General features: G+C 43.2%; 1 protein-coding gene and 1 long non-coding RNA gene across 2 annotated transcripts in view; one reads left to right on the top strand and one right to left on the bottom strand.

The window, feature by feature from the left end:
* The window catches only part of LOC310704375, a 36,426-nt gene extending 34,889 nt beyond the window's left edge, over positions 1 to 1,537 (bottom strand). The window contains exon 1 of the long non-coding RNA XR_014524744.1: positions 1,447 to 1,537. This is a non-coding gene — a long non-coding RNA (uncharacterized lncRNA). The remainder of the gene's footprint in view (positions 1 to 1,446) is intronic.
* Positions 1,538 to 1,642: 105 nt separating this feature from the next.
* On the top strand, positions 1,643 to 13,719 carry OSTM1 (osteoclastogenesis associated transmembrane protein 1). Its single transcript, XM_083497711.1, has 6 exons — positions 1,643 to 2,214; positions 6,521 to 6,635; positions 7,109 to 7,206; positions 9,375 to 9,536; positions 9,820 to 9,985; positions 11,458 to 13,719. The coding sequence occupies exons 1-6, from the start codon at positions 1,867 to 1,869 to the stop codon at positions 11,511 to 11,513; spliced, it is 945 nt and encodes a 314-aa protein (XP_083353837.1). The 5' UTR covers positions 1,643 to 1,866; the 3' UTR covers positions 11,514 to 13,719.
* Positions 13,720 to 23,497: the final 9,778 nt, after the last annotated feature.

Here is a 23,497-nt window from a genome sequence, read left to right as displayed (position 1 = left end):
GTGATAGCTGGACCATAAAGAAGGCTGATCGCCAAAGAAGTGATGCTTTTGAATTATGGTGCTGGAGGAGACTCTTGAGAGTCCCATGGACTGCAAGAAGATCAAACCTATCCATTCTTATGGAAATCAGCCCTGAGTGCTCACTGGAAGGACAGATCCTGAAGCTGAGGCTCCAATACTTTGGCCACCTCATGAAAAAAGAAGACTCCCTGGAAAAGATCCTGATGCTGGAAAAGATGGAGGGCACAAGGAGAAGGGGATGACAGAGGACAAGATGGTTGGACAGTGTTCTTGAAGCTACCAACATGAGTTTGACCAAACAGTGGGAGGCAGTGGAAGACAGGAATGCCTGGCGTGCTCTGGTCCATGGGGTCACGAAGAGTCGGACACGACTAAACGACTGAACAATAACAAATTTAAGTAGAACTTTGTTGGCTACAACTCCAAGTTTCCTGAGTTCCACAGGATTTACTGATGGATATTTTTTTTTTAATTTTTGAATAATTTTCAAAAGAAGCACCAAACAAATCCACACATCACATAATATTAAAATACATAGCAATCCCCACCATTCATCGTCAGATCAATATATTACAAGAAAAAGCCATAACCACAACAACAAAATTCCCACACACCAAACAGTCTATGATTCTAGGAAAGATAAACCAAGATGCCCCACAGGAAAAGCCCTAGCTCTTGCGACTGCCAGTTGTGTTTCACAGGGGCAGGGACATGGAGCAGGGCCTCAAGAGGATGACTGGAGCAGGTGTGGAGGAATATACAGAAAGAGATCCATTTCAAGGTAGGGAAGATCCCACATATTATAGACACAGATAGTATAGGGACACCCCTTATACCAAAGAATGCCAAACCTGCCACAGCCAAGACCACAGATTCCCCACTTCTACAGTGGAGATCAGCGAGATATTCCATTATCCCAAGAGGGCTTCAGAGGAAAACATGAAGGAACCTCGAGTTTCTGTTGTAACCATAGGATCCAACTCCTAGGGACTGAGGTCCCTGTGCCCACCCCATAAAATATTTGAGGGGGGCTGCCCCACAAGTTAATGTGCATTGCCATTCAAATGGTGTGCGCGCGGCATGCGTTGTGATCAATTATGCAGGGGGAGGCTTACTTCGGCCCTCCAATATTTTATTCAAGTTGGCACTCTGATTGTAACTGAACGGAAAGGAAGTGCTCCAGAAAAACCCCATCACTTTTTCTGCAACGCGTATGCACCGATGCTACCCAAGGGTAGCTGCCCCCCATCAATAAAAATCAATATAATACAGAGCAAACTAAGGTTCTGCTCTCTCCCCCCCGCCCACAAAAGGCCTGCCCCCCCAACTAAAATCCTGGCTACGCCCATGATGCTATGCTATGATTTTAGTCCCAGACAACTTAAGGATGTTGTAGTTCGTCTTTTCCATTCCACGCACACTTACTAGCATTGAGGTGCCGACATAGCTATTGCTCCCATCGCCTTTCAGAGCAGCAAACCCCTCGCAATCGAACAAGCCGCCAGCCCTCTAACCCCGCCTCCGAATCTGCCAGCGCATTCTCGCTGTACCCGCTGCGCCCTTCGGCCCCGCCCCTTCTCGCGGCCGACGCTCCTACCTTATGACGCGTCGAATCCCCAGCACCCAATGAGACGCCGCGCCGGGCCCCGTTCCCGAATGTTGACAGCGCTTCCTCTCTCTCTCTCTCTCTCCCCCCCCCCACAGCCCTGCGCGCGCTCACCTCCCTGTTGCACGTGACCTGGTTTCGCTTCTGCAAGCGGCGGCGGCGGCGTTCGGCAGGCAGGACCCGAGGGCAGCTTCCCTTCTTCCTCCCGCTTCTCCCCGGGCGCGGCGCGGGGGGCGGCGATGGGCCCGGCCGCGCTTTTGCTCCTGCTTCCCGGCGCTCTGCTGGGCCTGTGCTCCGCAGGGAGCGGCTGGGAGGAAAGTGCCTCGGGAGGCCGGCGCCGCCCTCTGTCCTGGGAGCTGCTGGAGGCGGCGGACCTGGCGTCGCTGGGCTCGGGGCTCGCGGGGGACCTGCTGGACGCGCAGCTGGAGCCGGAGTGCCGGGAGCTCTTGGCCGCCTTCGCCAACAGCAGCGCCACGCTGACGGGCTGCCTTGCGCGGAGCGCCCGGCCTGTAAGGCTCTGCCAGAACTGCTACCGCCAGTTCCGGGACGCCACGGAGCAGTACGAGAACATCGCCCGGGTCGTCGGGGTGCGTTTTCCTTCGCCTGCCTTTCGCGAGCGCCTGCTGCAGAAAGACGGGGCAGGGCTGGGGCAGGGGGGCGCGGGGACGGAGCTTCCAGGGTCTCCTAGTGTGTCTTGCGTTTCTGATAAACCAACTAAAAACCCTCTGTGGCGTCTCCAAAAGAGCCCATGGGAGATTTTGCCATAAAAACGCATTAGCTTTTTTGTTTTTGCTGTTACGACAAACGTGGTTTCCCCTCTGGGAAAGAGTGTTTCTGATGGGTTGCATTAAGGAGTTCCTCTTGCTTTCTGTGAAGCTGTAGGCTTATTGGAAACTTATTTGTCTTTGGCCAAACAAAAAACAACCAACCAACAGCAACCCATACTGTAGTTCCCAGAATGAAAGTTCTCCCAGACGGTAACAGTGGGGAAGTATTCTGGCAGTGGGATCCTAAGCATGTCTTTCTGGAGTAAGTTTTAACTGAATTTGGTGGCCCATACAAGTTGATTTAAGATTGAAGGCTTACCTGGGGCCTCCTCCCTGGTTGCTGTGGGATGAAACCAGAGGCCTGCTTTTTACAGGGACTATGAAGTGAGGAGAACAGTAGCAGCTTGTTCTTCTACCTTGAAAGGTTAAAAGTTGAGGAGGGAAGGTCTCTGGGTTGCAAACTGATATGTTTACCTATATGCTTACACTCATTTTTGCTCATGCTGATACATGGTGCCTGATGGAGTTAAAAGGTATACCAGTTGCAGCCTAGTGGACTGGCTGGATTTGACAACTAGCTGGGCAAGGCAGACTGAATACAAACACAAAATTAAGGCACACATGAGCAAACTATGGGTTTGCAGCTTTCCTTTTTCAAAGACAATCTGAGGCGGGCCTGCACCACTTGTGTCCCACCCAAGCTAAGTACTGCTCCTCAACCATATATTGTGGCCTGTTGAATGCTTCACATTCTCTGTTTTAGCAGCCCCAGGCAAGCACAAAAACAAGAGAGCGATTGACTCCTTGGTGGGGCATGATAGATGACCATTGAGCTATATTCAGTTTGGTGGGACACAAGTTATGCAGGATCTGAAATAAGAGTCAAGAACAATCTACTGAAAACTTGTCTGTATCTGGAAAATGTTTGTAGTTTTGTTAGCCTCTTCTATATATTGTGTGTGAAGAAACCAGTCACTACTTTGGCTCAGCAGGCACTTGAAAGGAAACAAGAAGTGGCCTGTAATAGCTGGAAAAGAAGTATAGGTCTGACTAATTCTGTCATTGAACTTCAGTCAGTCACATGTGGGAAAAACCACTTCACTGGGGAGAATAACACATGGAAAATATTGATTTGGGATTGAGTACTTGTGTGTGCATTCTGCAACTTCTGCCGTTGGATATGTGCCTTAGAGGGTATGACCTCTTTCACAGTGGAAGGGCAACTCTTCCTGGTCAAAGTAAATATAGGTTCTTCCTCTTGATTTGTGGATGAGGCAAGATTGGATCACAGCTGACTGTAAGGCCACATTTTACATATACCTTACAGTAAGAAAAAGTGTAATTCTTGGAGCACTTTACCTCTGCAGGATGTTTGCTTTTGTTTTATTTACTAAATATACCTCATTCATCAACTATAAGAATTCCTGGAGCAGCTAACAAGTTAAGATCATAAAGTATTTATGTACAGTGGTACCTTGGTACTCGAATGGCTTGACTTCCGAATGCCACAAACCCGGAAGTGTTCCGGTTTGCAAGTGATTTTTGGAACCCGAACGTCCCCCACTGCTTCAGATTGAGCGCAGAAAGCTTCTGCAGCCAATCAGAAGCCGCGCTTGCTTTTCGAATGGTTTCGGGAGTCAAACGGACTCCCAGAATGGATTAGGTTTGAGGACTAAGGTACCACTGTATGTTGATACAGTGGTACCTCGGGTTGCAAACACCTCAGGTTACAAACACCTCGGGTTACAGACTCTGCTAACCCAGAAGTAGTACCTCGGGTTAAGAACTTTACCTCAGGATGAGAACAGAAATTCTGTGGTTGTGGCGCAGCGGCAGCGGGAGGCCCCATTAGCTAAAGTACCTCAGGTTAAGAACAGTTTCAGGTTAAGAATGGACCTCCAGAACAAATTAAGTTCATAACCAGAGGTACCACTGTACTTTGGCTTTAGGTTTGTATGGTTTTAAAAGAGGATTAGACACATTGATGAGGGATAAGGATATTGGTTACTACTAGCCATGATAGTTGTGTTTTCCCTCTACTGCTGGAGGCAGCATATCTCCAAATGCCAGTTGCTGGGAATCACCAGTGTGGAGAGTACAATGGTACCTCGGGTTAAGTACTTAATTCATTACGGAGGTCCGTTCTTAACTGTTCTTAACCTGAAGCACCACTTTAGCTAATGGGGCCTCCTACTGCTGCCGCACCGCCGGAGCACGATTTCTGTTCTCATCCTGAAGCACTATTTCTGGGTTAGCGGAGTCTGTAACCTGAAGCGTATGTAACCTGAAGTGTATGTAACCTGAGGTACCACTGTAGCGTGCTCAGGTCCTACTTTGGGGCTTCCCACGAGCATCTGGTTGGCTGCTGTGAGAACAGGATGCTGGACCAGATGGGTCATTGGCCTGATCCTTCAGGCTCTTCTAATGTTTTAGTAAAAAGAAATTAAAATGGAAAAAACAATTTAAAAAGTTAATAGCAAAAGTTCCCTCAGAATAGCCATAAAAGCTCATTTAGCTGCTTAAAGAGAAATAACTTCTCTTTATTAGCTACAATTATTTTATCATTATCAACAGTCATCTATAGTAGGATGTCCCACCAAGGATTCACTTGTTTTTGGTGCTGCCTTGTACTGCCAGACCAGAATGTGAAGTACCTGTCAGGCCACAGTTTATGGTTGATGAACTGTATTCAGCTTGGGTGGACCACACGTTGTGCAGGCCTGCCTCAACCTGAAAAAATAAAAATGTTTTCATTTGCCATCTAAATTACAGTAGGTGCCTGATGAGTTTTCTTGGGGGGGGGGGGACACTGAAGCAGTCATTAAAAATGTGCTCTCTCTGGTTCCTAGGTGCTTCTTATAACAGTGTCCAGGCAGACCATTGTGGGAGAATGTTGTCTAGCTAATGCAGATGGTAGTAGGGGGTTCACCCTTTTGAATATTGCCCTGATTGAAAATTCTCAGCCTGTGGAAATTTCAGGTTTAGCCATCTGAAAGAATTCTTGCATCTTTTCCACTCTGAGCAATTTGAACCTGGAAAGTTGTAAATAAAATTAACTTATGCCCTGCCTTTTGGCAAGTTCCCTCAATGTCACTTACAAAGCAAATCCATATAAAACATAATAATTAATATATAAAATAAAAGTACTCATACAAACAACAACAAAATGGGAAATGAACAGCATGATTAAGAATATTAAGCAGGAACAACCAAAGATGGGAAATGGAATTGCTTTGAGTGACAGATCACAAATATGAGCTGATACGGACAGACCCTTAAGCTGAGGTCCTCAAACTTTTTAAACTGCTGCCAAGTAGATGTAATGGACCAAAACTAACAAGATTAAATCAGTCTAAGCCTAGCACTCCAACTTTGCTGGTTTCTGGATTGTCATGTAAGCTAAAGTCAGTGGTTTAAGTTTCCCTTTTTCCGCTTGTGCACTGCTTGTAGGGCCTTTGTGGAGCGCCTGTCTCTCAGTGGTGGAGCATAAGTACAGGGTTTAGAAGATCCCAGGTTCAGTTAGTAGTTGAAAGAATCTCAAGCAACAGGTTTGGGGGAAATCTTTGCCTCAGACATTGGGGAGGTGGTGCCAGCAAAGGCAACATAGGGCTAGACAGATCTGGGTTAATATAAGGCAGATTCCAGAGTTCTCCTTAGAATATACTTAAGACTGATTTGGGCAGCTTATAAATAGTCAAAACAGCATCCTAGCTCAGTCTCCCCCATCCCAGTACTCTACAGATGTTTTGGACTATAAATCCCATCAGTCCCAGCCCAGTGGTCAAGAATTGTGGGAATTGTGATCCAGAACATCTTGGGAGCACCAAGTTGGGGTAAGCTGTTCTTGTTTCTTCCTTTTTTTTGCTGTCCTGTTTTTCTTGTCCCATAATTAAAGCATTATATGGAGCATTTCTCCTTGCCTGCAAGAGGCAGGTTGGCTTGCTTTTTTGAGTCATCTTCTATTATTTCCTCTGTGTACACTTTGGAGGAGTTGCTTGTTAAGATACCCTGGTCTGAATGACATATATATATATATATATATATATATATATATATATATGTATATGTATATGTATGTATACATATATATGAATGTATAACAATCTCTCTCTGCCCCTTCTTTCAGAATGCTACCAAGAGTAACCCTTGTGCCAAAAGTCTCTTGATGTCGGATCGACTGCAGATAGTTGTGGTCCTGGATAAGTTTTTTAATGACACATGGCAAAAAGCAAACTGTGCAAGTATGTACTCTGTCTACTTTATTGCTGAATATCTGCGTTGTGCATATTTACCTGATTTCTTATTTTCAAGCTACCTGTCCTGGGAATAACCAAGTCCTTAATAATATGCAATGAAGGGAGAGTAACTCCCTATCCATATAATGGTCCCACTCCAAATTGTCCCCAGTCCAACATTTTGGGCTAGGGAAAGGGAGGACCACCTGCTTGGCAACGGTGTTAGAAATCTGTAAGCAGAGATGCTATTCGTCTTGTAACTTAAAGGAGAACAGTGATGATTGGGTGTTCCTAAATCATCTACATCTGAGAGCATCCTTAGACTACCTGTGAATTTGAGCATCGGTATGAAAATAAAATGTATGGATAAGAAAAGAAAAGCATAAATGAGCAAGATCTCAAATATGAATATCCCTTAGCCAAAAACAACCTTCTGGAAGCAGTTGCTGGGATATATTGACATTTGTCTTCTTTCACAGGTTGTTTAAAGAACAACAGTGAAGGCTTATCGAATAGTACAGAGATGTTCCTGGCCTTATTCAATGAATCATTGGCATGCTTTGAACACAACCTCCAGGTATCAGTACCTGTTTATGTAAGGGTACAGTTGAGCCCTCTAATTGTGTAGTGAAAATGTTTTTGGTGGGCTTTTTTTTCCAGAGCAAAATGCGGCGAATGTAATTCTCAAACTCTTATGCAGTTTAGGCAGGTAGAACAATTATCTATAAAACGCAGGTGTTCACAACTGGGAGAACAAAATGCATTCTAATTAATGTTCACCTCCATTTCATATGCAATTATGGCGCTGTTTTGGTCTCACAATAGTTGGTAATTATATAGGAAGAGTCGTGTAATCTCTGCATATAGTAAATCACTTTCTTTCCTTATTCTGGGCCTTGTCACCTCTTGATTTAACTATATGGGTTTTCTGTTGTTTTGTTATAGTATGAGTTTAGCCATAGCTGAATACATTTAACTGAATGCATTTTTGAAAGTTGGGTTTTAACATGTCTGCAAATGAGTCGTGAAATCTTTCTAATCTGGTATCATTGGGATGTTGCAATAGCTGCCTTCTAGAAAATGATCCAGCTTAAGTTCAGTGCAATTGTGCAGCCAGGTTTAGGGTTTTATATTGGTTTTCCACCCTAAGCTTAATTTAGATCAGCACAAAATAAATAAATGGCATATTTGATAGCAATGGAGCTGTTTACATGATAGTAAAATTAAAGTCACAAAACTAAAATGGTTTTATTGGCTTTCATTAGGTGTTGTTCAACACTAGTCATACTTAAGAACAGACCCATTGAAATTGGCTAACATAAGTCCATTGATTTCAATAGGTCTGTTTTGAGTATGGCTAACATTGGATAGCATTCTAGGCAATTAATGTGGAATTGCCATGGTTCCTCCACTCATGGGGCATCCACACAATGCCATTATCCAATCATTTCCCTGTATTTTTCATGTGGTCCTTTTTTTTTACCCTTTGAAGAGCTGACCGCCAAGTCATGCTTTGCAAAGGCTGTTCCATTTCAAAAGTATTTTACCATGCACCTTGTGGAGGAGAGATGTTGGAGAATGGCTTACCCAAAATCTCTTTAGGTGTGCAGAGCATAGTACTTTAGACATTTGGCCTGAAAGAATGTATACCTGGAATATGACCGTTTTAGGATTGCAGTGATTAGCAAAGCTCCAATTTAAAATTTCAAGTACATGTCATTATTTCAACTGACAGCTACATCTTACTGCTAAACTCTTGTTTGAAATAAGTTCCCTTTGCTTTCTTTAGAAAGCACTACCAGATAAGTGTGCTTAGTGCCCCATGCCTTCATAATGTTGGTTGCCTGCTCAAGATTGTGTGTGTTTATAAGATCCTGGTAGCTACTCTTTGTCTACAATCACATTGTCACTGATGGAAAATGTAGAGAGTTTCCAGTACATGCCTGTCTGTCTCTTCTCTCTTCTTTTTTTATCGATGATCCAAGTATCAAATGTTAAAATGTGCTGTTGTGATGGGTTCTGCGATACCAAAACAAGCCACCTATTGTTGATGTACAGTCATTAGCGTAACTGCTTTGCATTTATGTTGGAATAGTCAGTAGCTATTGAATAATGAGCGTTGTCAGCGGGTGGTAAATGAAAAGAATAGCACAAGTTGGACAAAAATGGATAAACTGACAGCTTGAAAACATACAAATGAAGTTCACCCAGAGCCCTGCAAATAAGCCTCTATTTAGTGCATTTTGAAGTACAACGTGTCTCCTTCGTCTGCCTTTTCTGCCTAGCTGTGTCTTAACTTAGCTGCTTCCCTCATTTAAGCTGACTCATCATTTTCTCTTTGGACACCATCATATGACAAATGATTTTGTTTTGTGAGCCACCCAGACAGCTTATATACAGTAGCCACCACAAAACATACATTCACTTAATGAATAAACAATATTGGAAGGATTTGGCTTTCACAGATCCTCGCCTTTGATATTAATGGGATCTGGTTGGCCTTGCAGGATCACCAAATTAAAGAGTTAAACAAACCCACCCAGACAGCTAAAGCTTTATTTTCATCTCCCTTCTGGTTTTATGAATGGATACAGCAGAGAAAGACTGGTTTTGGTGTAATCTGGGAAGCCTTTATCTGAAAACCTGAGCCAGTTTTCATTTATTTTTCTCAATTTGTGTGATGCTTAATCTGCTGGATTCCATATCCATGTTTTGTAACACTTAATTTCCTGGTTGAATCTATAGCGGCAGGAGAACAACGCACCACCAGGTAACTACACAGAAGTATGCAAGAAGTGCAATGTCACGTATGAAAAGTTAAATGCCATGTACAACGCGATGCAGGAGAGTGAGAAGAAAGGTGAATCCGAAGAGCAGGCCCATTTGTGCATTGATGTGGAAGATGCAGTAAGTTTTCCTTCCCTTCATTTCATGTTGCGCGCCCCCTACTCCTTCACATTGCCCACTGTCCTTTCTGTAATGTTTTAAAATGTAAAACTTTAAGGTTTTATTGCCTTTCAATCTCAATGTGGTTTGTTAATAACTGCAATAGAGCGTTCCTAGCCTCCGATCAGCACTGCTGGAAGGGGATGGGATGAGGCAGAGCACATGCTGCTGCTCGTGGCTGCGTCCACACAAATGCGGATGATTCTCCCTGATGACTTAAGACCTGGAGTTTCCTTCTTTCTAGATGAATATTACGCGAAGGCTTTGGAGCATGACTTTCAACTGCTCCGTCCCCTGCAGCGATACAGTGCCAGTGATTGCAGTTTCGTCCTTCATTCTCTTTTTGCCAGTTGTTTTCTACCTCAGCAGCTTCCTTCACTCGAAGCAGAAAAAACGTATCCTGTTTCTGCGTAAGTAAAATCAGTTCATTAATTAATTTGTTTTTTAAGGAATCGGTGGTGATGAAAAGATCGCCTGCAAGTTGCATTTTTGTAACAAGGCTGCACCCACAGCACATGCAGTGCAGTCATTCCAGCCAGATGTGAATAATTAGGACCTGAAATTGTAGCCAACTAACTATTGTTTTGAGTAGACTCGTTGAAATTAACATTCACGACTAGCTCAAGTCCATTAATTTCAATGGATCTAGAGTAAGACTTAGTTGAAAACAAACCAGTGTCTCTGCCCTTCTGGCATCCTGGTGTGCCCCTGGGTGACTTAGAAAACCAACCAAGACACCAGTGAAGGAGTGTGGGTGGAAGTGGAGGTGCATTGAACCAAGCAAGCTCCTTAGGATCTGGCTGCCTTTCTTTCTTGCCAGAAGGCTGGTGTGAGCAGTGAGAGTTTGCATCGACCCCTCTGAGCCAAAACACCGGGGTGGAATTCAGCATAACACTAAGTGTGTGCACAGAATGAGGTCCATGGTGCATTGAGATTGTTCAGCTTTCTTCTTCCCACATGCATACCCCCTAAATAGTAGTAATAATAATAATAATATGATAATAATAATAATTTATTTTTTATACCCCGCCCATCTGGCTGGGTCCCCCCAGCCACTCTGGGCGGCTGCCAATAAAACACTAAAATACAATAAACCTATTCTGCATTTCTCCCGTTCTTCAGAGCAGATTTAGGGGGGCATGCATGGGTTTGCAGGGTGGGGGTTGGAGTCCTGTTGCACAAGCAGACATCCTTCCATGCAGGCAACAACTTAGTTGAATCCCACCCTTGGACTTCAGTGGCTGGCCAGATGGTAGTAGCCGATGGCTGATAATGAAGCAAGCCCCTCTTGTTTTTTATAAGGCAGCGGATGGTATGGTTCAGGAGCTTAATGCCTGCAGGTCATGGTTGCACCAGGGGATATGCCGTCTGAGGCCATAGTAGGTGGCTTTGGCTAGGTTGACTACACACTAACAAAATTTGCTGCAGCCTTTTCATTGAGTCATATTCATTGAGACATTTTTGGGCACAGTGACCTAATTTTCATAAATGTCACCAGACTGGAATCTTGTCTGTTTGGGTTAACTTGTTTCCCAAAATCAGATCCAGTCAACTGATCAGCATGTAGAAGGTGTATTTTGAAAACCCGTTGCATAAATGCACCCCAGTACTGTTCTACTTAACTCCATGACCTCAGAGTCAAAGCAGATCCCAATGTAGATCTTTATTCCTCTCATGTTCTAGATCTTCACCCATCCCTTCCCTGTGGGGGAGTGGGGCGCCATTTTGTGGTTTGCCTCAGGTGCTGAAATGTCTTAGGCCAGCCCTGCTTAGAAGGATCTTGCTTGTGGGAACTGTTTGGTAGTATCTGCTGGCTTGGATCTCATATGTGAATATTTTATGTTGAGATGTGGGATTTAAAACACTCTCCTTCGTTTTCTAGCCAAGCGGATCCAGTCAAATACCAATTTTGTGAACATACAAGACAAATGCAACTGAACCTGCAGAATGCAGACTAGGATGGAATATTTATATACTGATCTGAAAGCGATTCATTCTGGTTTAGGCTTGTGCTGTGAGGTAACAAAGAAAACAACATGCAACTCTCGGATGGGTCCATTAATTGAAAACGTTGGCGTAACACTGTATGATCTTCCTGCTAGAAACAGATGCATTTCCAGCTCCATCTGCACTTGTGCTTTTGAGTCATTTGCTTTCTGATGGGTAGCTTTACAGGTTCACAACCTTTGCTATTATTTAGTAACATTCTTGCTTGTCACCAGTGTGTTTATTTTTTTTAAAAAAGAAAGATGTTGTCAGAAAATGAAATTAGATCTACTGCCTTAACTGATTATGATACTTTGCAACTTTCAGTTCTCATATGTCTTAGGTATGACCCCTTCATACCAAATCATTTTTTGAAATGCTGCTTAGCTCATTGACATAGTTTATACACTTTGAAATACTATGCTGTTGGCAACATATATGTCAAAACTACTGATCATCTGAATTATGTAATCTTTGTGGAATTTCGCTACGGCAGAAACCTTATGTCTCAATCACTGCTATGGATGGGGTTCCAAGCCCTTGAATGCTGTACTTCAGAGAATTGTATTTACATGAATCGGGGTTGTTTGAGAGTAGTAATGGTGGAAATTGCACTAGCTGAGGCATTAATGCTAAACAGGGTTCATTGCTTTGCTCACCACCAAACCCAGTGTTTCTAAAAAAAAGTGGCTGTATATTTAAAAGTACATAGTATAAATATATTTCTTGGTACTACAGAGGTATTTTTGCTATTTTTGTATATATTGCCATGGGGTAGTCTGAGTAAAGAAAAATGATTGGAGATAATGAGTGCTAGGCAACAAATTAGTTGCCCTAGTGCAGGGATTAGCCCTAGCACTGTGGGTTTTACCCTTTCCCCCCATGCAGTTCCTAAATCTGCTCCAGAGGGTTGGGGGAACTCCTGGAACCTATCTAAGGGGTGTGCTAGAGGATGACGGGGACAACATTCTGCTGCACAGGGAGAAATCCTTGCAGGAGTAGAACAGTCACCTTAGAACTGTGTTGCATACAACCGTCTGAATTGCTTGGCCTAGAACTTATACGGGCTTACAGCAGAGGTTTCCAAACTGTGTGTCGTGACAAGTTAGTGTGTCAGCGGCAGTGTGTAGTTGTGTCGCACAGACGCTCCCCGCATTCCTCCCAGGGCTGGAAAGGGAGTGGGCAGCCCGCCGGTTTGCTAGTAAAAGTGAATTACAATGTTGCGAAACTGTGCAACTGTCTAAAAAGTATGTCACCAACATGAAAAGTTTGGAAAGCTCTGGCTTATAGCCTAAACAAGTTCATGTATATTTATGGGAAGTATTGGGTTTTTTTACACAGATATTTTATGAAGATTTCTGAAGTTGATAGTATTTTGTAGCAAATGAGGCACCGATTTTTCTGTCATTTTAACAAGGTATAAGCAAACTAGGACCTCTGATTTTCAGGGTCTTATATTAAGGCAGAGCTTAGTGCACCTCTTGTTTCCCCTCCCTTGAAACCACTATCAGACTAAACATAAAAGTGTGATGCTCAGTAGCTTCTCTTCTCTCATCCTCCACTCCCCACCCCTTGGTTTCCTGTGGCTTCAGATACATTTAGAGCAGAAGTATGTTATGAGGTATTGCACTGTTTTTACAGATATATGTAATTCAGCCTTTTGGTGCAATTTGAAGGTGAAGACTGGTGTGGGGGTGGGAATTTACCCTTTCCCCTTTCCTCCGTACTCCCCATTAAAAATGCTGCTTGTGTTATTTACCTTTTCCATAGTGGGAGTCAAGGTGGTTTTCCTCGGGGGGGGGGGAAGGGTTGATGCTGTTCTCCACTCCAGAATTCCACTTCAGAGGGCATCCTGAGTGGCTGAATTGTGTGAAAAGAAAGGAAGAATAATGAAGCTGCACATGACATGTAGTTCTATCCTTGGATTCAAATGCTAATGACACGAGGGAGTAAGTGGGACTGGCTTCCCACTGCTTGTGTTTGGAGTTTATATGAATATCACTGAAATCTGGGCCATCCTGGATGTTATATGTGTGTGTGAGAGAGAACTGGAATAATTAGTGCTTATTGTTGGGACACAAGGTTGAAGACACTGATACTTGTCAGTCAAAAACTGCCACCCTGCAACCAACATGGAATAAAGTGGTAGAAATCTGGACTCTTTCGCAGTTGTCTTTTTAAGAAAAATGTCACAAGTAAAGCAACCGTGAGGCTTCTTTCTACCCCCCTAACATATTTTTGGATTTCACTGTAGCTGTTACTAGATTGGAGATTTAGGAGCGGGTGAGATTAAAACATTGCATTCTGACAGGGGGTCCGATGGTCCAGAAGGCAGTTTCTGCACATCCTGTGCGGAGGGAAAGAGGGGCAGATGGGGCTCATCAACCTGGTAAGGTAGCCCATCTAGAAGAAGGAAAACTGATCCTAAACCTTCACTGCCTTATGGCTATACTCGTTCGTGAAAAAGGCTTTAGAAGTAACCCCCAAGGAAAAATCCCTTGTGGGACATCTTCGGGAAATGAAAAGTCTAAGGGGTGAACAGCTCACAAATCCGGAGTGGAGCTCCTAAGACAGTTGGATGGCACCTTGTATACCACCTCCGGGCAACTCCTGCAGCCAAGCTGGTGCCACATGTATTGCTCGGCTTTCCTTTGGACCACATAAGCCAGGCTAGGAGGGGGGTATTGTTGTCTGGGCAGTCCAGGACCTCAATACACACTGCCCAGGCTTGCACTCCAGTGCAGCACCTTCAGTGCTGCGAATGCTGCAAAAGCAATTTGGGGGGCAGAGCAGTTATGAGTTTCCAGTCTTTGCAACCACAGCAGGCACTGATTCTCCAGTGGTTTGACTTCACCCCCAGGCAGGCCTGTGCAGAAGGCAGTGGGCAGTTGGATACACTTGCCCTGGGCCTCGGAGGGCTAAGCCAGCCAGCGGACCCCACCATGGACCGACTGCTTTTTTGTTTGAGTTTTAGCTTTGTTCTAACAAGACTCCCACCCTGGCTGTCAGGAAAGCTCTGCATGGCCCCAGAGACACACTCCATTGTCTCCTGAGACAGACGGATGCCACCAACAACTTATTTTGGGGGCGTGGGGTGTGTGTGCATGAACTTGAGATTACTTCAGAAGCCCAGCCTCGCACCTGTGTGGACTGGCACACAATCAGGTGATAGGAAAACATTTTGCCTTGTTATAGTTTCAAGGTACACCTTACAATTGCAGTAATTGGAAATGTAATGACACTATTGTAGCTCTGAGCATTTGACAGCACTGCGCTATTTTTTCCTGTGGAGTTAATTAGTCTCTTCTTTGATTAAAAAGACCCTATGAGACATTACCGGGGGCTTGGAATTCTTAGGTTTATTTCTGCCCAGGGCTGTGTGCATGTAGCTGTTCGATGGATTCCCCCCCCCCCAAGTGGGAATTCTCATGTGTACCTTACAACAGGGCTTAATTGGAGCTTAGACACACATTTGCACTTTGTCAGTTCTGTCAGCACAAGCATTTCAGTTTGCCTGAAAGAACGACCCCATTCAACCTCCTGCATGCTGTTCTGGGGGTTGTCCAGTCCTGATTTGAGGTGGGGGTGCAGGGGAAGGGGGCAAAGTCCCACTGTGTTCTGGCACCTGCTAGCACACCTACGTAGTTTAACCCAGCCCAGAGTTTCCTATACATTGAAAACCCAACCTGATGATCCGCTGGATTCATTTGCACCAAGCTTTTTCAAGCTGCAGGCTTTTGCTTCCAGTTGGACTTCAGTAGTAAAGTATTCTCTGCCACCCACACAGGCATGTTTGTTAATTATTACTGTTTTTCTCAGCCATAGGCCCAGAAAGAGAGCTGGGGCTGTCCCATTGTACAGCATAAGGGAGTATAGGCAATGCTCTTTCAGAATAGCAGCAGAAGGCCTGGATGGGAAACATTTCAAGTGGGTTGTACTGTAAATCATATGGAAGCACAATGTGCCTGCTAAGCGTATAAAGCTAAACTATCCCACTATGCATATACCTCTATTTGTCTTTTGTAAGCTGCCTTGGGAGGTCTCTGAACTGAAAGGCAGCATATTGGTACTTTAAATAAACAACCATGGTATTCTAAATAATTATATCTGCCTAACAGCATGGAAGTTAGTAACACCCTGTTCTTAAATACCTTTCAAGCAGCCCAGGCAAATGAAAACTTCAATAAGCTACTCTGGGGAAACCCCACAATAATTTAACAACAAACTAATTTTGATGAAATAAAAAAAATCTACCCAAGTGGAAGTGCATCCAGTTGTGAAATGCCACCGTACATGCATCCACCCTGAAACATTTTGATATGTTTGTCAATTCTAAGTCAAAACTGTCTTGGTACTTGGTGCAGAATTATAATAAAGGCATTGGTGCATACTTCCTCAATCAAGTAAATTGCCCTTTCTGATTTTGAGTTTCTCCAATCTCCTTAAGAGATCCACAAATCACTTAAGTTTACCTGCTGTTAAGATTAGTTTTGTGGGATCAGCAGCACTAAGCTACTTTAAAATAGAAGTATGCTGAATTTCAGCCAGAATAAAGTAGGATTTCATGTTGCAGAATATGCCCTTCATGTAGGTAGGATGGAATAATTGAGAATAATATCTTTTGGTCTTAAGTTATGTAATGTTACCTGTATGTTACTGAGAGAGAGAGAGAGGACAGACCACTTCTTACTGTTTTTAAAGAGTTGACTACTTTTGTACCTATTGCATTCAGATTTCAAGATGCTTGGATTTAGCCAACTACTGCCCTTAATAGCATTACATTGATCTGAGGCATCATATGATGAGGAGCGGCTCAATGCAATCTTTCATTCATGCTGAGAGCCCGTGTGTGCGTATAAATCTTCGGAATGACAGCTTTGCTCTCATAAGCAGTGGCTTTTTGAGCGCATTCACATTAAGTAGGTCTCAAAGTCATTACTCTTGGGGATGGGGGTTAAGCACTTAAAAAGAAAAAGCTGCTTTATGATTTTCCTAGTTGCTAAGCCAAATGAAAGTCCTCATGTGATTTTTGTTGTTCTTGTTTCAACTTAAGAGAATGAAAGACAACTTGTTTCTAAACTTACAAGGTTATTCTTTTGTGGTATAATGCTGTTTCTCCCCACATGATTTAAAATTTTACATTGTGCATTCAATTTTTATTATTATTAGACTTTACCCATTTTATTTTTATACCTACTCTCCATGAAAAATTCAGCAAATAAGCAGCAAGAACTATGCAGAAAAATATTTTTTTGTAATGCTATCGGGTATAATAATTCTTTCTTTGAAACAGCTTTATGTAATTGGGTTACAGGAATTGCCAGCTTTTGGGGGCCCATGATCACGTTTTGGAATCAATATTTTGCTGAAGGTGCTGTCACAAAATGGTTGCCGATGTGGGCATGGTCAGTCACAAATGCACCCAAACTTTATCCCTCTCACAAACCAGCCTCAGAGAGAAGAGGAACACCTCCCCATTCCCAAAGGGGACATGTTCCACTTCTTTCCTTGCATTGGGTCTGGCTGCCTCTGCTTCCCACCAATTTATGTTTTCCTCTCTGTCCTTTTGAAAACATTTTCTACAGGGCACTCTCCCTCCTTCCAGCTTTGGTGCAGAAGTTAACCTGGGGGGAAATGCATAGAGGAAGTGGGAATTATGCAAATCCTACTCCTTTGCTCAGTTCTATGTGAGGTTTACGGAGTAGTTGCTCCCTTCTGCTTCTGATGGAGGGGAGAAAAAAATGTTGGGGAAGCACAAGAAGCTTTGGAGTTGCTGAGGGAAGTCAGCATAGGTGCAATTACTCCCCCTGGCATCAGGTTGGTGATTCCTGAGTTAACAGTTATCTACCTCATTGGTAAGAAACCAACTGATGAAGAATATCACAGATGAGTATCAGTCTTGCAAAAAACATAGTCAAAATATTGGTGTCTTACCACACAAAGTTCCCTTGTGTTTAATCTTGTGGTCAACGGTGATGAAAGTATGCTTTTTCCACTGTGTGTACACAAAGTGGGTACATGCATTGATTGGGTACACTCCAGTCACTGCGTGGAACAGAGATGGGAAAACTCTGGCGGATGGGTGTTGTAGTTCCATATCATTGGCCATGCTAGCTGGGGCTTTATTAGTCACTTATATCCTGCTTTTCAGGATACAGATCTTCCCAGCTGATAGGAGCTGAAGTCCAACACCTCCTGGTGTAAGAGAGAAGTAAGGGGTGGTACGATGCGGCTCTCAGCTGTACTAACTTCATTTCAGTAATGTGCTTATTTGGGAGCCTGAATGGGTTTATACTTAGGTCCTGGTATTGTTAAAAAGTTTTCCACATACATAAAGGTTTGATTTGCAGGGTGGCAAAACATGCTTATTGACGTATTTATGCAAAATATCAATGGAGAAGAAGGATATGTTCTGTCGACAGTGTCCGAGACAGTGTCCCTCTGAATATCAGTCAAGGATTTGCAAGAGGGAAGAGCGCTATTGCACTTGGCTCTTGCTTGAGGATTTCCCAGGGCATATTGTTGGCTACCGTGAGGACAGGATGTGGGCCTAGATAGGCCTTTGGTCTAATCCAGCAGGGTTCTTCTTTCGCTTCTAAAGCTAGTCCAAGTGCTCTTGTGCGCAGACGTCTGACATGTGCCCAGGCTACTGACTTACTGGCATAGATAAAAGGTTGAGTGTACAGTGGTACCTCGGGTTAAGTACTTAATTCATTCCAGAGGTCCGTACTTAACCTGAAACTGTTCTTAACCTGAAACACCACTTTAGCTAATGGGGCCTCCCGCTGTGCCGCCGTGCCACCAGAGCATGATTTCTGTTCTCATCCTGAAGCAAAGTTCTTAACCTGAAGCACTATTTCTGGGTTAGCAGAGTATGTAACCTGAAGTGTATGTAACCTGAAGCGTATGTAACCCGAGGTACCACTGTAGTTGTAAATTTGAAACTCACTGTGGAAAGTGACCGTAGCACAGAGCGGGGAATCCTGGTGATGGAGAGTCACCTGCACTTCATAATTTACAACTGCATTACTGTTTGGTGGGTATGGTAAGAGGACATGCATGTTCTGCCACAGCTGCCTCTGTGGTATGCAGCAGATCATGCATACAGGAAACGGGTTTGCTATGGCCTTGGCGCTGACGCACACAATCATGTCATGTGCTTATTGGATGGGTATTGAATCTCAGGGGGAAAAATCGAAACCATACAAACAAATCGGAGAGGAATAGCCCAGAATTGTTAAGCCAAAACCACACCCCTTCCCTACAAAACGTTACGCTGTAAACGAGATAGAAAATAGAAGAATTGATTTGTAAAACTCATATATTTGTTGGTTGCAGCCAGACCGACCATTTCTCAGGGAGGCAGAAATACGTTGGACTTTCCCCTTATCGTCTGGTTTAATAAGGCCCTGCATATTGCAATTTCATAAAAATTGACTCATTTTACACGTGTTTCATGAGACACTACTAAGCCAATGGACTAAGCCAATGATGTCCAGTATATTAAAAAACAAATTCATGGCTGGTGTGTTCCCACTAAATTTGATTTTAATTGGCGTTAGCCCTTTCTGCTTCCATGAAAATAATACTCCAATTTTCTTGCTTGATCTTGGATGAAGCCTTTCTATGTTACGGTGCATCACAGATCTGTAGTGGCCAGTCACCACTTGGTTCTTTGTTTTGTTATATTGTAGAATGTTTTGATTACGTAATAAAGTCTTTAAAGAAAAGAGACTTGTCTGTCATATGTTCTTTCTATGGTTACAGCAATCTCATTTTAATTTTTATTGCTTTCTGAAGAAAAGGACGAGGAAAAAATGAACAGAGGCACAATTTGCTTCTAATTTTGCCTTTTAGTTGTGTTTCTTCCTTTCTTTTAAAGAATTGCTTCCTTTCATCAAGCTATTTTGTCTGAGAGGATATGGACCAGTAATGGAGCAAGTGTTGTTTAACAAGGTTTATAATTGGCATTCCTTCTTAGCATTAAGGGCCCTGCAACCTTGTGAACAATGGAGGATTTAAAAGAAACTGCTTACAGTAAAGGACACTCCTTAAAAATATGTTATGCTTTAAAAAAATGTTACTGAATTGACACTTCTTGTATAGGGGAACTTATTTTGTCCTTCACATTTGATGACTAATTTATAACAGAATGGCTTTGGAACAGCGTGTTAATGCTATTATGTCTGGCTCTTATAGTCTGCTTAATCAAGTGCTCTGGTCTGTCTCTCCTCCTCCCCATCCCACTTCCTAAAGGAAAAAAGTGCCATTTTCATTTTGTAGCAATTATGTTCTTCACACTGAGTATTGTGTTTTTATGGAAATTTTAAGGAGATTATTGCAGATAAATGTAGAGATTTTAGTGTGCGTCTGTTTTTTTAAAAAAAAATATCTGAAATGGCTGACTTACTTAACGCTTGTGCTAGAAGTTTAGCTATAAATTGACATCTGTAACCTTTGCTTCTTTCTGCCTCTAGTTTAGATTTCATATGGACCATGTTTTCAATCCTGATAATTCAGTCATCCATCATCTCAAGGCAGAGATAGATGATATGTTTTATCAGTGATACGACGTTCATGGTATGTTCACTTGTTTTCTGATCTTGGAAACAGGTTTGGCATGTTTTTGTTATGTTCAGAAATCTCTGCTTGATTCTAGCCTCATTCTGATCTTGGTAATTTTATCAGGTAATTTGTGACAACCATTTGGATGTTCACATAGGGCTAGTGCTTCTGACTGGCATACTTGTAATGTGTCAGTCAGCACCTGTCATTCTGAGGCAGCTGCAAGGCCTCAGTGCAGGGCCAACAGCACTGACAACTGCTCTGAAGCCTCCAAGCTGGGTGCAGGAGCTGCCATTTTAATTTTCCACCATGCCCCTGATATAGCATCTAGGGCATTGTGGGAAATTTGCTACTCCTGCTCCTGCATTAAGCCTGAGAGGGCCAACAAGAGGCCACTCCTGAGGTAGTTTATGGAAGAACTACAGCTCAGTGGTAGAATTCGTGGCATCGCCAGTAAAAACAATCAGTAAGGTAGCAGGTGATTTATTTTATATTTATTTGCAAAACACACACACACACACACACATTTTACCCAGCTTCTGAACCGTCACAAGAGCCTTCAAAGTGGCACACATAAACAATCCCAAGTACAGTGGTACCTCGGGTTAAGTACTTAATTTGTTCCGGAGGTCTTAACTTGTTTTTAACTTGAAACTGTTCTTAACCTGAAGCACCACTTTAGCTAATGGGGCCTCCTGTTGCTGCCGTGCTGCCAGAGTACGATTTCTGTTCTCATCCTGAAGCAAAGTTCTTAACCCAAGGTACTATTTCTGGGTTAGCGGAGTCTGTAACCTGAAGCATCTGTAACCTGAAACGTATGTAACCCGAGGTACCACTGTAATAAAAACAAAAACTAAAATGTTAAAATCAAAAGGAGCAAAGTTAAAGAACAACTTTCCAGTCATATTTTAACAATGATTAAATATCACGTGGAATAAGAATTGTTTTCACTGCTCACCTAAATATCACCAGGGATGAGCCTAGTCTCACCTTCAAAATGTCCTCACTCATGTTGCCACCCATGGAACTTCTTTTGGTGATTTGATGCATAGCAGGGCCTCCTATTGTCAAAGACCTCTTCATGGATCCTTGGAGCCACTGCCTGTCAGAATAGGTAATACCGGGTTAGCTAGTATTCTAACAGCTCTCCTCTTGATGAATGAATCATTTGAGGTGGCAGACAACTTTGGGACCAAGTTAATATGTTGCAAAAACAAATTCATGGAAAGTTTGGAGGTTAGGAAGAGATAGTTTGATCACTTTCCCATGTGTCTAGCTCACAGCTCAACCACTTTCTAGCATCATGTTGTGTTAGGGGACAGTAAACATAGATCTATGTTCCTCTCCTAGCCTGGAGCTCACTGACAGAGGCATCCTTACAACTGGACAGATCAAGTACTGAAGTTCCTCACTTAATTTGTGTTCATTTTCTCCTTGTGTGACACAGGTGCTTACAATCCAAATCTGTATATTAGTGATATTTTATGGATTTCTACATGCTGTTGGCATACTATTTCATTTCATCTTAAACCCTGACATTCCTTCATCAGTAACGAAGCTCTAATCAGCCAATTCAGGATTTTCTCCAAACCTTCTCCAGTTTTCTTCTGTTAGCTGGGCATTCTTTTAGAGAGTGTCAAATCTGTTTACACTTTTTACTAATCTGTATATTTGGCTTCCTGCCCAGAATACTGAGTTTCTTTGGAGAGGTGGGGGAAGCAGCACGATCAGCAAAATCACGCTGTGCCTCATCTGAATCTCTGATTTATGTCACCAGTATAGTGCTGCTTTCCATATTTGGGATATCGTGAAGATCAAGCTCATCTGCACAATATTATATATTATAGTGTTACCTTCACAGACACCCCCTCCATTTTAAATACTGTATGAGAATTAGATATTAGAAGCAAATTTTCCCTTTCTAAAGGGGAAGTCCAGGAGCATCACCCCAATTGAGGACCTCAGGCTTTTCTCCACTGCTCTGGACCTAGCAATTCTATGTTCTTTGGCTCCTGTGCCGTTCCTTTCTCCAAGCTCTCCGTTCTTCAAATTTCCCTAGTGTAACTGTTTCCTATTATTAGTTTCCTCTACTTCCCCTATGTTTCCCAGCACTCCTTTCTGACCACCCATGAGGCAAGGTGAGGCAACTGCATGGGGCGGCAGGATCCACAGAGGCAGCAGATCCAGCCTTGAAGGAATGCATCACTCATCAGTGGCAGTGACAACTGCAACATGCTCCTTGGAGGCTAAATTTGTTGCCTCCTCAGCACCCTTCCCCCATGGCACCTCTTGCATAGTAGGAAACACTGCTGGTCTTCTCCCACCCCAGAGAGGAAATGATGGGAGCTGCTCTCTGGGGTCTGTACCCACTCTGTCTGATTCAGGGCAGCCTGCCACCCACCCCGGTAGAGATAGCTTTTGCTTCCCACTTCAGCCTTGGGGTAACGTTGAGTTTATTCCCACCCCTGTTCCCGATGTAAATCACTCCTTCCCTGGTGGCAGAGGGTGCCATACTGTGGTTCGTCTCAAGTGCCAAAATGTCTTGGGCAGGCTCTGCTCCCATCGTAGCAGATCGCCCTTCCAGACCTTCTGCTATCAAGGTGTTGTTTTTTTAAGAGACCCCTCTCTTTAGCTCTCTTTTGCCCCACTTCCATGCCTCCTTTGCCTTTTTACATGCTTCCACCTACTCTTCTTTATATTCTTTATATTGAATATATTTATATTGAAGCCATTGTCGTCTCTGAACCCTTCAGTCTCCTTGCCTGTTCCTTAGATTTCCTATATCTTGGGACCTACCATTCCCAATTTTAACCCTGCTTCTGTGCAAAGTTTTAATCTTGGCCAAACTGAACATTTTCCTTTCCCACACAGAAAATGGACTACAGTGTTCCCTGAAGCCTTGAAAACTCTATCCTGCCATTACCACCGCATTCAATCTGTGCTGATGGCTTTGCTACCACAAGAGAATACAAGATTGTTAGCCAGTTATCTAATATATTTTTCTCTTGGGGTCTGCAGTTTTTCTAGAAAAGCAACTTATGATTCCCTTTGTCTACCTACGTAAGATGAACCAGGGCATCTTTCAGGAAATTATTTAAAATATTTAATTAAAGTGACTCTTGTTAATCACCCAATCATGCTTCAAGTTAAATACTGAAAATTCCACTAAGGGGCCAGCACCATAAGTATCACAGATTGCTGCAATTAAATCCGATATCTTTAAGTTATTCTTAATACTCTTTCTGGGCAACTTTTCCACCCGCTTAAGCTTCACTCCACAAACATTTATTAGACCTGGCTGTTGAAAAATGTCAGGACAGCCATTAAACGGAAATCAATACAATGCCCTAAACAGCTTTAATGTGTCTCTG

The sequence above is a fragment of the Podarcis liolepis genome, assembly GCF_965112155.1.
Source record: "Podarcis liolepis genome assembly, chromosome: 3".
NCBI classification, from domain to species: domain Eukaryota; kingdom Metazoa; phylum Chordata; class Lepidosauria; order Squamata; family Lacertidae; genus Podarcis; species Podarcis liolepis.
The sequence above is the reverse complement of the archived record's forward strand: the minus strand, read 5'-3'. Positions and strand labels throughout refer to the sequence as shown.